This window comes from Bos mutus, chromosome 15, assembly GCF_027580195.1.
Source record: "Bos mutus isolate GX-2022 chromosome 15, NWIPB_WYAK_1.1, whole genome shotgun sequence".
Classification (NCBI taxonomy): Eukaryota; Metazoa; Chordata; class Mammalia; order Artiodactyla; family Bovidae; genus Bos; species Bos mutus.
In genome coordinates, this window is record NC_091631.1 from 50,558,210 (window position 1) to 50,572,710 (window position 14,501).

The following is a 14,501-nucleotide window of genomic DNA, read 5'->3' on the forward strand; positions in this document are numbered from 1 at the left end:
GCGGGAGGCAGGGATGAGGCAGGACCCAAATGCACAGCCCCCTAAACCTTCTTCCCTGAGCAGCAATGTCAGCCCATCACCTGTGCCTATATCACAGCGGGGCTGTCCCTAGCATCTCTTCAAGCCAGCACACCTGTCCCGGGACAGAGACCACTGGTATTAGGGCAGGAGCTGAGGCCACAATTCCAAGGACCCAGGAGGGGCCTCTGACCGTGGGGTCCCCACCAACCTCCCAGAGCCCCACATGCCTGTACCTTGCTGCTGAGCACCACGTGCAGACAGGTATCCACACCGTGGCCTGACGACTCGATGTGGGTCTTCAGGTCAAAGTCTTCCTTCCGGATTGGCAGGTAACGGGTCAGGGGTCGTGCCTGGGGACAGAGAGCGGGATGAGTAGGGGCTGTTCCCTCCCCTGTCATTCCCTTTTCCAGGCCCCTCGGCCTCAGTCCTGAACCCCTACTCTGTCACTCTGGTTTCATGGGGCTTTGGCCCAAGCAAGGACCTGGTGCGCCTGTGCTGACTCCACCCAGGCCTGGGCAAACTGCTGAACAGCTCTGTGCCTCAGTTTCCCAGACACAGCTGCCCCGTCCTGTCCCTGCCCCTCCTGTCCTGAATGCAACAAAGCAAAAGAATGCGGTCTTGGAAGAAAACCCCAGAACGAAGCCTGGTCTTCCCAGGGTGGGGGGTGGGGAGTGGGGGTGTGGGGCGGTGGCTTTGTTTGGTCCTCATGTGTAAACAATGCCTTTGAACTAGAGAATCTCTGAGGGCTATTCCACCTCAAAATTTCTGATACTTATCTAGAATTTTCAGTCAACAGGAATTTTTTTCCTACTCTTCATTTCTAGGAAGAATGTTAGAATGGTATGAAAAGGAAATACCATAGATTATTTAAAGAAGAAACAAAACGTTCAACTTTCCGGAGGTGCCCGGAAATGATGAGCCGACTCCACTGGCTTCCCCAAAGCTGGAGGCCTCTGCAGCCCCACCTGAGCCCCAGGGCAGGGGGTAGAGAAGTTGAGCCCCCGAGAGACCAGAGACAGGAAAGAGGAACTAGGCATACGACAACGATTCCAAGCACTGAGGTGAAACTCCCAGAGTTTCTCATTATTTCTGAATTCTCAAATCAGACAATCTACCCCTTAGAATTTATGTCGCTGCATCATTAGGAAATCAAGGAGCTACGATCACCAGTCACTGCGGGGTAGGACCCCCCACCCCTGGGGAGGACCATGGAGACCCCACAGGAAGGGATGGCCTGTTTGAGTCTCACAGGCTCTCCCAGGGGCCCAGGATCTGGGACTGGAAATGCAGGTAGATTTTCCTGCCTAACTTCTCCTTCTGCCTTCATTCTCTGCTCAAGGCTCCCAGCGAATGAAACACCCCCGGGTTGGATTCTGTGTAAGGATGGGGTTCTTGACCAGGGAGAAGCTGGCACAATTCTCTTTTGGAGATGTACACCGCAAGTCAGGGTAGGTTCAGCCGCTGGCAGTGGGGCCTGGAGCCAAAAGGTCTGGTGGACTGAGGCCAGGACAGACACCAAGCACTCGGAGCAGGAAGGCATGGGGATGTGGGAAGGGATGTGGGGCAGACACACACACACACACACACACACACCAGCCTGAACAGACCCTAGTGGGTCCTGTTCTTCGGGGCCAAGCAAGTCCCAGGTAGAATCCTGCTTGGGCAACACACACACACACACACACACACACACACACACCAGCCTAAACAGACCCTAGTGGGTCCTGTTCTTCGGGGCCAAGCAAGTCCCAGGTAGAATCCTGCTTGGGCACACACACACACACACACACACACCAGCCTAAACAGACCCTAGTGGGTCCTGTTCTTCGGGGCCAAGCAAGTCCCAGGTAGAATCCTGCTTGGGCAAAACTTCCTGGAGAGAACAGGTTCCACCACCCAGCATGGGTACCTGGGCTATCCAGACCCCTCCACAGCCCCACCCAACCCCCCATCCACTCACCTGTGAGAACTGCTTCTCCCGCATCTTGACCTCCTTCTCCACAAGCTGCTGCCTCCGGGCGCTCTCGCTCTGCAACCTCCTTTCAACCTGCTCCCGCCGCCTCCGTTCCTCCTCCAGGGCCTGCCGCCTCAGCTCCATCTCACGTTCCTGCACCCAAGGCTGGGGCTCAGTGCCCATGGCTGCCCTCTTAACTTCAAGCCCCCAACACCCCTCCTTGGGCTGGGCCAGAGCTACAGGAGACACCCACCTCAGAGGGCAGCCTGGTTTGAGGGGCCATGGTCATCCAAGCCCACCCTCCTCTCCAGGGACCGTGCTGACAAGGGTAAATGCTTTAAAGTGAGACCACCCTGCCTTCAAACCCTGGTTCTACCACCACTGTGAGCGCTGGACCCCACCAAACTCCCTAAGCCTAGCTTCCTCCTCTGTAAGATGCGGCCAAGAGTGCCTACTCCTTTGGACTGTAGGGAAAATTAAATGCAATCGTGTAGGTAAATGTCCATCACTGATGCTGGCAAGATGGAAGCACTCAATTAAAGAAAAGGGGGAGGGGCTTTTAAAATCTGTATCTGAATTCCTAGGACATGGGTTATCGAAACAACTGTTTCCGACATCGAATGGATTCAGCAATCCTGCCCTAATCACTAAGTGAAGACCCTTGGAAACTCCAAACATTCACAGTTGACCTTCAAATTTTACAGAAAAAAAAAAAAAGAACTTATGAAAGCCATTATCAAAAGATTTTAAGTCATTAAAACAAATCATTAAATACAAAGCACATAGGTGATGTTTTATGTCTTCAACACCGGTAACAACCTTCACATTACTAACTCCCATCTACCATTTCTTCCTAGCTCAAAATTTGGAGGAATCTCCTTTTTCTCCTTTTGCCAAGAGATGTTTGCAAATGTGCCCTCCTTTCAAGGGAGTTTAAGATTAAGAGGCCTTCTTTTCCAGTTGGTCTCCTGTTCCCGGGCCCCCACTCTCCTCTCCAGACACACAGAGTGCCCCGGATAATAGAGACCGCACGTCTTCAGGAGATTCTTTATTCAGCCTCCTCCCTGGGCACGGTTTCCCCAGCCTGGCTGTGCCCCAGCCCAGGTCCATGGGCAGGGAACGTGATGTGCCCGCAGCCAACACCTCTGCTCTGGCTTGGATACCTGCCTTCTCTCTGTCCTCATCCTTCAAGCCCCAGTTCCCAACCGTCTCCAAAAGGAGTGACCTGGCACTCAGGTAGACAGGCATCAATATTTTCTTGGTGGCCAAAGGTCCCCAGAAGCGAACACACAAAGACTGGAAGTTCCCGTGCAGGAAATTCACAGCTGGACAATGGTTACCGTGCTCCTCCCCTTTTCCTAAGGGCTGTGAAACTTGTCATCTCGCCAAGCCTCCTGATCCCCCACTTTAGGAACCCAGGCTTGGAAAACACTCTCTTCCTCAGGGACTGCGGCGAGAACAATGTGGGGAAGGGGCCTCAGGAGGGGCGGAGGCCCCCGGCGGGCAGAGGGCAGCCCCAGGGCCCAGGTCTGCCTCACCCTTGACTCCATCAGTCGGCTCTTCTCCGCGTGAGCTTCTTTCAGCATCTTCTCCATTTCCTCAATCTTCCCCATGTCCAGGCCGCTAGCACTGAGGAGGGAAGGGGGAGAGGAGGCAGCCGGTGGAGGTGGAGGCCCCAGCGTGGGGAGGACAGAGGCCGTGCCAGTCAGTGGCCAGGGCTGGGTACCTGGACATGTTGTCAGGGGAGCAGACTGAGTTGCCCCCCGTGGAGATGCTGGTCTCCATGCTGTCGGAGCTCTCCAGGCTCAGCGTGTCGTAGGCGTGCTCACCCTCCTCGCCTCGCTCCCGCGAGGCCGGCAGGTGGTGCAGGATGGAGTGGTGCATGAGTGGCGGGAAGCCCGCGGGCCCGGTGGGAAAGGGCGCCACCCCGTGCAGGGCGTCCCACTGGCACTGCGCCTCAGCCGCGGCCTTCTGCTTCAGCTCCGCCAGCCGCCGCCGCTGCTCCTCGATCACCTGCTGCCCTGCGTGGGGGGACGGGGGATGTCACGGTGGGCACCCACCCAGCCAGGGAGGAAGCCGGCAGCACTACAGACGGAGGGAGGTGGCGAGCGGGGAGAGGTAACACGGAGCAGCCCCCTCGCCCCCACCCGCTTCCCCAAAGCCCCCGCAGCTCTGGGTCCGGCTGCCCTGGCTTCATCGCCCGCACAAGTGGCCACAGCCATGCGGTCTGGCTTTGGCATCCGCACCACATGCTGAGTCCATACAGGGCCCCAAACCTGCCCGGGGGTCGCCCCGGCGGCATGATGGCCCGGTGGCTCCAGCTCACAACCCAGGCCTGAACGGGTTGGCAGGGCGCATGCTCCCAACCCTGCTGCTGGGAAGAGGAAGGGGTGCCGGCAGCCCGAGCACCCACGTCAGTGCACACCCCGCGGCAATGCAGAAGCAGGAGCACACAGGAAAGGAGGGAAGGGAGACAGGCGGAGCTCCACTGCGGCAGAAGAGAGCTCGCGAGGCCAACCTGACACCTCAGCCTGGGGGTCTTGCCCGCGGGCAGAGGGGGCCTGGGCAGAATACATCATGCGGAGGCCCGGGCAGGGGTCACCCGGCCAAAGCAATGCCCTTGGTGACCAACGCTCTACCTGCTGGGTCGTCGGTTGGGAGGGGCTCGGCAGGAAGCGACTCGACTGGAGTGGGGGGCCCCGGGCAGAGGGCAGGGCAGAGACACAGAGGGGATGAGAGGAGAGAGAGGCACAGACATGGGCTTTCGAAACAACCAAAATGCACACGAGCAACCAGCACTCCTGGGTGTTCCCGCGAACTAACATGTTAGGGAAACACTCCTGGAGGTCGTCAAGTCCAACCCCCTGCCTCCAGACAGGGCAACGTCTAGTTCTACTCAGGTCAATAAGCACTCCCCTTACTTGCTGGGCTCTCTAGAAAAGACGCCACAGCCCGGCAACCCTGAGTCTCCTGCCCCTTAGCCTTTGGATAAACCTCCAGGAGTCTCTCTTCTTCAGGTCTCTAGTCCAGATCCCTTTTGCTCCCCACATAAAGGGAACACATCCTGGGAAGGGTGTGGGCATGGATAAGCTAGGGTGACAGGGCGTGGCGGATGTCCAGGGCCCCTGGGATAGCAAGTGGGCTGGTGCGGCGGCCACTCACCCTTCTGCTGCAGGGCCAGCTGGCGCTTGGTCTCGATGTCCTGCAGTGTGGCTGCCAGGTTGCGAGGAAGGCTGCTGGTGCCGTTCTGGGCGAGCAGAGTGCTCTGTGGTGGAGGGCGGGAAACGGGGCACTGGGACCCGAGGCTCAGAAGACACCCGCCCACCCATAAGGCTTCGTGGATGGCTGCGGTCCCTCCCCAGTGTGGCCATCTCCAAACCCGCCCCCCAACCACCACCACCACCACCCTGCACCACACGCAGCCCACCCACTGCTCTCAGACCTTGGGTGAGGGGCTGCGGCCCAAGGTAGCCACGCTGAGCTGGGAGGAGGAAGACGACGAGCCAGAGGAGGAGGGGAGTGGCCCACTGCGGGTGCGGGGAAGGGGGCTGGTGGCCTCGCCATCCATCTTGGAGCGGTAAACCTGGAGTGGGGAGGCGGCATCTGCTGAGGGACCTCCGGCTCCCCCACCGGCCACCACTCCCACGGCACCGAGCGGGCTGGGATCCAAGGTGCCCAGCACCAGGCCCCTGAGGCCTTGGTCTCTCGCTGACCACAGCACTGAGCTTCTGGGGCCAGCCCAGTGGGCAGATATTCCTGGCGGCTGCCAAGCCTCCTTTCCAGGCTGTTCCTCCTTGGGTCCAACCCCGCATGGTAGAAAGGACCGTGTATCGACCCACGTGAGGAGTTCACACAGACGGGCTGAGTTTTACAGGAGGCCGACTTGAGGCCAGGGCTCCCTCTGGTCCCAACTCTGCCAACTAACAGCGTAGGTGACCTTGGGCCACGCACCTCCCCACTCTGGGCCTCAGCCTCCTTATCTGCAAAAGGAGGGGGCAGGGCTAGACTAAATAACTGCCAGCCTCCCTCTCGGCACTCAGTCTTTGGTGACACAGTCTCTGGAGCCAGGAACCCTGACTCTCCGTGTTACCCCTGCCACCTCCTAGCTGTGTGGCCTTGGAGAGATTACTTATCTGCTCTGGGCCCAAGTGTTTGATCTGTGAAATGAGAGTTCTCGTTATCTACCTCAAAGGCCTGTGGTAGAGATTACGTGAATCAAAACATGTAAAAACCTCAACCCAGCTGGGCACAAAATAGAAAGGCCGTGCCAACGACTCCTAAAGGGAACGTGGAGTTTCAGCTGAGATCGGCCTTCGAGGTGCCGTGTCTTCACTCTAGGACCAAATCTTGAGTGGGCGGGGCAGGGGGTTGATCAGGCACCATGGCCGGTCACTGGAGTGGAACCTGGGGCAGAAGGCTGCCTGAATACCCTGCCCCACACCATGGTCAGCAGCTTGCTTGGGGCTCCAGTAGACCCCCTCATGGCGACTCTGAGTCCGGGGCATGAACTCAGGGCCATCACCTGAGAGTCTCTGACCCACTCTTTCCCGCCTCCGAGAGTCATCCCTGGGGAGACCAGGAGAACAAAGACCGGCGACTCTCCCAGGACACACAAGTGCCAGGGGCAACAGGCTCAGGAGCGTGTGAGGACTGGGCGAGAGGCTCCGGGATGAGAGCTGCCCGGGACAGAGTGAGCATGTTGAGTGCTGCACAGGCACCGCCACTCCCCAAGCCCCCTTTGGACCGTCCAGCACATCACCCTCAGATTCGGGAGGCTGGCCCTCCATGCCCCGAGGGCCAGGATGGCCACCCTCGAGGGGACCCTCACTTCCCGCTCGGGGTCCAGAAGCCCCTGCTGCACTGGCTGGATTAATCCCCCACCATGTGTGCGGCTGAAGGGTCAGCAGGAGGTACCCAGAGCCGAGAGGAGCAGGGCTGGGCAGTGAGGGAGGGGTTACCTGCAGCTGGCGGGAAGCTTTGGCGGGCAGAGGCGGGGGGGAGGAGCGAGGGGAGGCGGCAGCAGGGCCCGTCCCCAGCCCGGCCATCAGCTCCTGGTACCACTGCTCTAAGTCTACAGCAGGGAGCAGCAGCTTCTCCATCTGGAGGGGGCATAGGGGAGGAGGACAGGGGGCAGGGGCGAGGGCGGGCAAGGACGGAGAGGAAAAGGTCAGGAAATCAAGAAACGAGGGGAGCGGAGAGAGGAGGAGGAGGAGGGAGGAAAGGGAGAAGAAAGGGCCAGGTCGGAGGAAGGGTAAAGGCAGGCCGTTATGGGGAGACAGGAAGGCAGGGGAAACGGGGAGGATGGGAGAAAGGAGAGCACAAAGAGAAGAAAACACAGTGAGAAACAGTTGCCACAAACACGCTGAAGGCAAAGAGAAACAGGGCACAGCTCCCAGACCACAGACACGGACCACGCCAACCACGATGCCAGCCGGCCGCAGCCCGCCTGGCACACAGCGCGCCCCTGGGGCTGGCCGAGGGCGGAGACACCACTGCGTCGGGGGCAAGCACACACAGACAGAGCCACGCCGCGAGTGGGCCGCACGGGCAGCGGGGACACAGACCACCAACCTGGGGCGAAGGCGTGACAGAAGCGAAGGAGGAGGAAGAGGGCAGCGCGGGAGGAAGGCAGGTGGTGGGAACCAGGTCCTGGGAGGCAGGGGCCCAGGGAGGCAGGCCCGGCGCGGGGTCTGTGGGCACTGGCGAGGTGCCCCACATCACCTTTAGCTGCTCAAGCGTCACGTACTTGGGGGAAGGCCGGACGCGGGAGGGAATACAAGAGGTTAATGGGACTGGAACCCAAGAGGTGGCCCTGCCCAAGGGTAGGATGCACACACGGAGCCAAGGAGGCCTGCAGAGCCCGGGAAAGCCAGGGTCCTCTCAGCAGGAGGCCCTCACACTGGAGCGGAAGGCCTTCCCTCCTCGAGCCCTCAGGAGCTGAGAAAGCAAGAGAGGGAACTGCTCCCAACTCCCCTTACGCCAGCGGCCCTTCTCCGTCACTGCTGAAAACAGACCCTGCTGCCCAACCCCTGCCCCACACCCCGGGGCAACGCAGGGCATCCACGAGCAGGCCCGTGGGCACAGGTGGGCTCACTTGGTGGCTGGTACCTCACTGTCGGGCAGGGGCTGAGCGAGTGCGCTGGGGGAAGTGGCAGAAGCATGGGGGTCCAAGCGGGAGCACAGGTGGAGAACCTCTGCCAGGCTCACATACTCCTAGGGCACCCGGTGCGAGGGGAGGGACAGGCAGAGAACAGGTTAACAGGACTCCACCAGGCACCAGACCCCACACTTCATGCCAAAGAGCCAACACTCCATTCCAAACAAAATCCAAGGCAGGGATGGGGAGCTCGCTGTGGCCACAGAGGGCTGTCAGGGGGGTTGCGGGGAGGGCAGAAAAGGGCAGGCAGAACTATCTGAAGTCAAAAAAAAAAAAAAAGAACTATCTGAAGTCTTTTTTTTTTTTTGGCCACACTCCACAGCTTGTGGGATATTAGTTCCCTGACCAAGGATTGAACCCACGGCCTCGGTAGCAAGAGTCCTGACCACTGGGACTTCCAGGGAAGGCTCTTCTTGACCTCCACTTATGAGGCTGCCCTGGCATCCAGGCCCTGCCGCAGGGCCTGAATGGGCCCTGAATGGACCCCCTGATCACCCATTCCTGGGTTTGCCCTGGGTGAGGGGTAGGTGAAGAAGTCACGAGCCCACCAAGGATCAGGACCCAGCTCCCAGAGAACCCTTCTGTCTCCAACACCTTGGGCATCCCCGGTGGGGCACGCACATGCACTACTGAGCGCCAGCCACGCCATTCCCATGGGTCCTCTGGGGGCACCACGAGGGCCTGAGCAGGTGGGCCCTGAGAAAGAGACCTGAGCAGGGAGCAGTTAAAAGCCCAGGCAGATAAGCAGGCCCACTGCGCAAAGGCTAGGACTTGGAAAGATGCTCATACGGTAGATCATGGGTTGGAAAGACAGGCACTGTTGCATTCCTGGAGCATATCCTTAGAATCCTGAGTTTATCCAGGTCTGGGGGACACAGCAGGCACCCAAAATGCATGCGGAATCAAAGCCCAGGATCCTAAGCCTGCCCCACCCAGGGCAGCCCACCCTGGTCTAGCTCCAGAGGCAGACTGTCCCCCAGGGGTCACAGAACAGGAAAATGAGCTGGAAGGTCCAGTGTGTTGTGGCAACTGATGAATGGCATGCTGAATATATGCAAATTGATACGCAAATTGATGCTCTGATTTTTGCATGAGCTGCCCAGGCACCTATCAAACCACAAACTCTGGCCAAAGGATTACTGCCACTTGCCCTTCAGCGTGGCGAGTGGGAGGAGTCGCGGGCAGAAGCTCATCAAGCAGGCAGACAGGCAGTGAGCTGTGATTACCTCTTGTGCTTTGAGGCAGAGCTGAGTGGAAGCAGGTTGGGTTAAGGGAAGAGAGGAGGCCCCAGCCTGAGAAGACTCTGGGAAGGGGCCCAGAGCTGCCGTCCCCAGCCCCACCTCTGAGGACTCGGAGATGAGCAGATCAGCCTACAGAGAGGGTACGGGTGAGGGGCTTCACCCCCACACTCAGCCCAGCCACCCCACCTAAAGCCTAATTTGCTTGTGCAATGAGGTGGAAAACCGGGCATGAGGTGGGACCTCACACACCAGGCGTGCAAAGACTCAGGGAAGAATGGCTGAAGGAGCCTCAGTGCCCACGTCCAAGCCCACAGCCCAGCTCCAGACAGAAGCCCAGGGAACTCCAAGATCAGGACCCCGAGATCTGTACACTTCCCCTCAAGTTGGGTCTGCCCGGCCCCATCCGGAGCTGCCATCTTCCCCACCCACGCCTCCTGAATCCCCCAGATATATGCAGTCACCCGAAACGGTAAGATCAGCAGGCTCCTGGGAGCCAGAGCGGTAGCTGAAAAGTAGCAGCTGGCAGCCATGGAGGATCCAATCCCAGACCTCACAGACATTCCTGAACATCTCTCCAGTTCAGGAAAATGTCCCCACACTAGACCTCAGCCCTGGGGCGAAGGTGCCACATGTTTCTCCAGAGCCTCCCAGGAGACCCCTGGGCTCATGAGGCTGGGGCTGACCCAACCACGTTACCTCTTTGAGGGTGGACGTGGTCTTCGGGAAAGGCCGGCCGCCTGTAAGCGAGTGGTATCTTCTTTCCAGCATAGCCAGTTTCTCCTTCTCCTGCAAGTCCAAAGCGGCAGAATCAGGAGTGGGAATGAAGCAAGGAGCCCCAAATAAAGGGGGATCCCACATGGCTGGCCAGTCTCCACCCAGCACCCTGCACTCACCTCCCACTCCCCCAGCCCCGCCCTGGCCCTCCTCCCCGCTCACTCCCAGTCTGATAGGGCTACCTTCTGCAGCAGCTGCAGGGCAGCATTCTTATCCCGGGCTAGGCGTTCAGACTCCTGCACAGCCTGGGACCGGATCTGTCCAGCCTGACTGTCCAGGACCACCAGGCGCTCCTGGAGAGGATGGGAACAATGGGTGAGGCAGCCCAAGGTGAGGCCTGGCTGTGTCTCCTGCGCAGAGGCCCTGGGCTTGGGTGAAGGGAATCAACCAGCACTTCCGCTCGGCCTCTCATCCCCAGAAAACGCAAGCTGCTGTGGTCAGCTCCTTCTCTCATGCCTCAAAAAGGGAGCCGTGGGCCACCAGGCATACCAGCCAGAACTGAAGTTCCCAAACCCCTTATCCCCCGACCCCCAAAGTCAACAGGTCCTGAATCCTGGAGATGCTGAATGGTCCTCCACCCAACCCCAAGCCCCCAACCCACTGCCCAGGCCAAGCCAGGCCCTCTGCTTTCCCGGCCTCGACTTTTTTCACCAGCCCGTTTCCACTCTCTTACCTTTCTGATCCGCCCCACAAACAGCTTCCTAAAACGGTCTCTGAGGTTCATTCGTTTGTTTGAATTTTCTAGCCTTTTTAGAATGTGTTAGTTGTGTGTTACTTGCTCAGTTGTGTCCAACTCTTTGCGACCCCATGGACCGTAGCCCGCCAGGCTCCTCTGTCCATGGAATTCTCCAGGCAAGAATACTGGAGTGGGTTGCCATTCCCTTCTCCAGGGGATCTTCCTGACCCAGGGATCAAACCTGTGTCTTCTGCCTTGTAGGCAGATTCTTTACGTCTGAGTCACTAGGAAAGCCCAGAATGTATAGTACGCGAATAATTTTCTTTAAATCCATGAATAAGGGTAGATCAGTCTTCTCAAAATCTTTCAGCGACTTCTCACTACTCACAGGATAAAGCAAAAGCCCCTCAGCCAGCACTCAAGGGCTCCTGGACCTGGGCCTGCTTTCCAGCCTCCCTCCCACCCTGAGCCCTTGGCATGCCCGCAGCTTGGCCCTGCTGTACCATTGGCCGCCCAGGTGTCCACTCCCGGGCCTTTCTTATACGGTGCCTTTTGCCAGGAATGCTGTCTTCTCCACCCATTGGGAGCTTACTTCTCCTCCAAGACCAGACCTAACACTATCTTCTCTCCAACATCTCCCCTGATTATCACTCAATTTCTTTGCTCCTTGCTCTATGCTCAAATTATTCCATATCACCATTTGCCTTGGATTACTGCTACTCATGAATATGTATCTCTCATCACCACCATCCGGCCCCAGCTGTCTGATCCAAGGACAAAGTCAGTGTCTTTTCTGTCTCCATATCCCCAACAGGGCTTAGTGTAGTGCCTGGCTCAACAATCTTGTGCTAAAAGGGAATGAAAAGATACTAAGTGAGAGAGAAGGATGGGGGCTAGTGGAAATGAGCTGTGTTTATCCCAGGAGGCCTTCCTGAAAGAGGAGGCCTTAAACTAGCATCATTAAGAGCAAGACATAGGAGAAGGGAGGGAAGAAGGGAGCTGTACTAAATCTGAGGTCAGTCCAAACAGACTGAAGCAGACCAAGTGGTAATCAGGCAAGATCTGTCATTTACTAAGAACCTATCAGGACCGAAGAACACTGGTAAATGCTTTGCTTTGCATGTGTTACTTAACTATCTTATGAGGCAGGTGCCCTTATGCTCATTTCACTGATAGGTAAATGCATTTGTAAAGCAGAGCAGCTCAGGGAGAGAAGCAAGGGATCTGGACTCAGGGGGAAGTTCAGTGACTCCCCCACTTACCACCAAACTCAGACTAGCCATCAAGCCCCACTTTTTGACACCCTTCCCCAATCTCACTGCATTCACCTCCCACCTACTCCCTCCAGCCTGGCAAAGTGCACATGCACACATGTGTATCCACAAACACACCTGGGCCATCCAACCCCTCTCCTCACCCACATCTTCCTAACTCTTACTTAACACATCCTCATCCATCACCCTGTCCGGGTCTGGCTGAGATCAGGAGTCGATTTTAGAGCATCTAAAGCACCAGACTTGACCAAGACAGATGCAATACCCAGTCCCCTTGTTTCACAGCTCAGCTGAACCAGGGCTGAGCTGTGACTGGAACCCAAGTGATGCCTTTCTAGGACCCCAGGCTGGCTCTAATATCCAGATCTCAGGTCTGTGTCCCAGCACTTCAGCATCAGACAGAGAGCTCCACAAGGGGCAAGCCTCCTCCTCAGCTCCCTCCTCCTTGTCCTCCATCTCCATCTCTCATTTCCCGGCCCAGCCAGTGCCCAGCTCCGAATGTGAGCCCCATCCACCTTCCACTGGAGGGGGGCGGGGAAGTGGGGGGGGCGGGGGGCGCGTGTCTGAGTTTCTAAACAATGGCTATTGTTGTTCCCTGAGTGCTTACTATGATCACCACATCCTATGCTGTTTCCACATACATCATCTCCTTTAATGATAACAACAGGGTGTTATTGTTCCTGTTTTACAGATGATGAGACCGAGGCTCAGCCAGGTGAGGTCAAGCCGGCACTGCCCGGGATGGGGCGGGCGCACCTTCCTCTTGGCGATGCTGCGGAGCAGTTCGGCCTTGCTCCGGAGCAGCCCCTGGCCCGCCAGCTCTCGCTCCTCCTCCACGCGGCTCTCCCGCTCCAGCTGCTGGAACTCCAAGTCCTCAAAGAGCTTCGTCTCCGTCTCCAGGGCCTCGGCCTCCTTGAATGACAGTGACAAAGGGGGTCGGGTAGTGCTCACGATCCCACTCTGTGCCTGGAAGGCCAGGCCACAGAGGGGAGAGCTCTGGGGGCTGGACCCGGGGAAACGGAGGCGGGGCCCTGCCCCCACCCTGCCCTCTTTCCTCCGCTCGGCCCTGCCGCTTTCCCGGGCAGCGCGGCCTGCAGCAGCAGAAAGGAGAACCTCCATCCCCAACCCCCCCATCCTTCCCTGTCCCCTCCAAGCCACAGCACCGACCCTGGCGTCCGGCAGGTACTGCAGGGCCCGGGCGCTCCCGGCCCACCGCTCCTCTCTTCCGGGCGGGCGGCCCTCGGGGGCGGGGAGGGGGGGCTGGTGAAACTGACCCTTCTCAGCTGCTCCTGTAACTGTTCCCGCACTGACTCGGGGCAGTTATCGAGCTGCGTCTGGAGCTCGGCGTAGAGCGCCTGGCGGGCCTCCAGGTGCCTCCGTCCCGCGGCCAGCTCCGCCCTCTCCTGGTCGCCGGAGGCGGAGGGGGCGGGCACAGGGGAGAAACAGAACACACACTCCTCAACTCCGGCCCGGGGCCGCGGCGGCGCGGGGCGGGGCGCGGGGCGGGCGGGAGCAGAGAAGGCGGGGGAGAAAAGCAGCAGGATCGAAAGAGGAGACAGTCAAGAGGAGGAGGTGCAGACTGGGAAAGGCAAGGAGCCGGGGTGCGAGACCGGACTCAGGTGCAGGCGACGGTGTCCGAAGCAAGGGTGTGGGCCAGGCAGAAATGTTGGTCTCTTGGAATCCCCTGAACTAGAGAGGTTTGGGGGATGGGGGGGTCCTACGAAGAGGCCCTCTGTTTTCTCTCCAAACCGCTCAAAGCCAAAGCTGGTTCCACATCACAAACCCGGAGCCTCCAGCTCCTGCCCCTCCCCTTCTCCCACTTGCCCAGAGACCAAAATTTAGCCCTGGAAAAAAAGAGTAGAATTGGTGAGGGTTAAATCCAGGGGTTGGGTGTGAATTGCAAGCCGAGGATGTTGAAGCTACGGCAGTGCAGCAGTGCAGCGGAGGGGACCCCAACCCAACCCCCTTAGCCTCCCCCACTCCTGCCCAGGGTCGGGTGGGGTGCTGGCTCTGCAGCCTGAACTTCAGCAGGATGAGGGTTGCAATTAGTTCGGCCGTCGCCATGGTAATAGGAGCCCCAGGAGTGGGTACAGAGAGGAGGTGGATGGCTCTGTCTGGGGTGAGATGACACCTCTGAGGGCGGGAAGGGGGATGAGGGGAGGGGCTGGTGAGTCACCCCCTCCGAAGGACAGGCAGAGGAGAGACTGTGATTACGGATTCCAAAGCCAGAGTGGGGCCATGGGCTGGGGCGGGCAGCTAAGGGAAACTTCTCCATTGCTGCCACCATGGCCACCACCATCTCCATCACCATCACCACCACCACCTCAAATAACTGGGCCCAGAGAGAAGGCAAAGTCCACACCTCAGGCAATGCCAGGGCAATGAGAAATGAGGCTAGGCAGGT

At 58.7% G+C, this 14,501-nt stretch overlaps 1 protein-coding gene across 10 annotated transcripts in view; it reads right to left on the reverse strand.

Moving 5' to 3' along the window:
• Positions 1 to 14,501, reverse strand: part of PHLDB1 (pleckstrin homology like domain family B member 1) — a 44,305-nt gene that overhangs the window by 10,136 nt on the left and 19,668 nt on the right. For 2 of the 10 annotated variants that reach the window (XM_070384120.1, XM_070384125.1), the window contains 14 exons: positions 13,372 to 13,500; positions 12,854 to 13,009; positions 10,330 to 10,440; positions 10,070 to 10,159; positions 9,359 to 9,502; positions 7,547 to 7,720; positions 6,934 to 7,074; positions 5,418 to 5,558; positions 5,138 to 5,240; positions 4,615 to 4,659; positions 3,702 to 3,996; positions 3,514 to 3,604; positions 1,982 to 2,128; positions 255 to 371 (listed from right to left, as the gene is read on the reverse strand). In XM_070384120.1, the coding sequence (XP_070240221.1) occupies positions 255 to 371; positions 1,982 to 2,128; positions 3,514 to 3,604; positions 3,702 to 3,996; positions 4,615 to 4,659; positions 5,138 to 5,240; positions 5,418 to 5,558; positions 6,934 to 7,074; positions 7,547 to 7,720; positions 9,359 to 9,502; positions 10,070 to 10,159; positions 10,330 to 10,440; positions 12,854 to 13,009; positions 13,372 to 13,500 (1,884 nt within the window). The remainder of the gene's footprint in view (positions 1 to 254; positions 372 to 1,981; positions 2,129 to 3,513; positions 3,605 to 3,701; positions 3,997 to 4,614; positions 4,660 to 5,137; positions 5,241 to 5,417; positions 5,559 to 6,933; positions 7,075 to 7,546; positions 7,721 to 9,358; positions 9,503 to 10,069; positions 10,160 to 10,329; positions 10,441 to 12,853; positions 13,010 to 13,371; positions 13,501 to 14,501) is intronic. The other 8 variants (XM_070384118.1, XM_070384119.1, XM_070384117.1 and 5 more) reach the window with 8 other exon arrangements.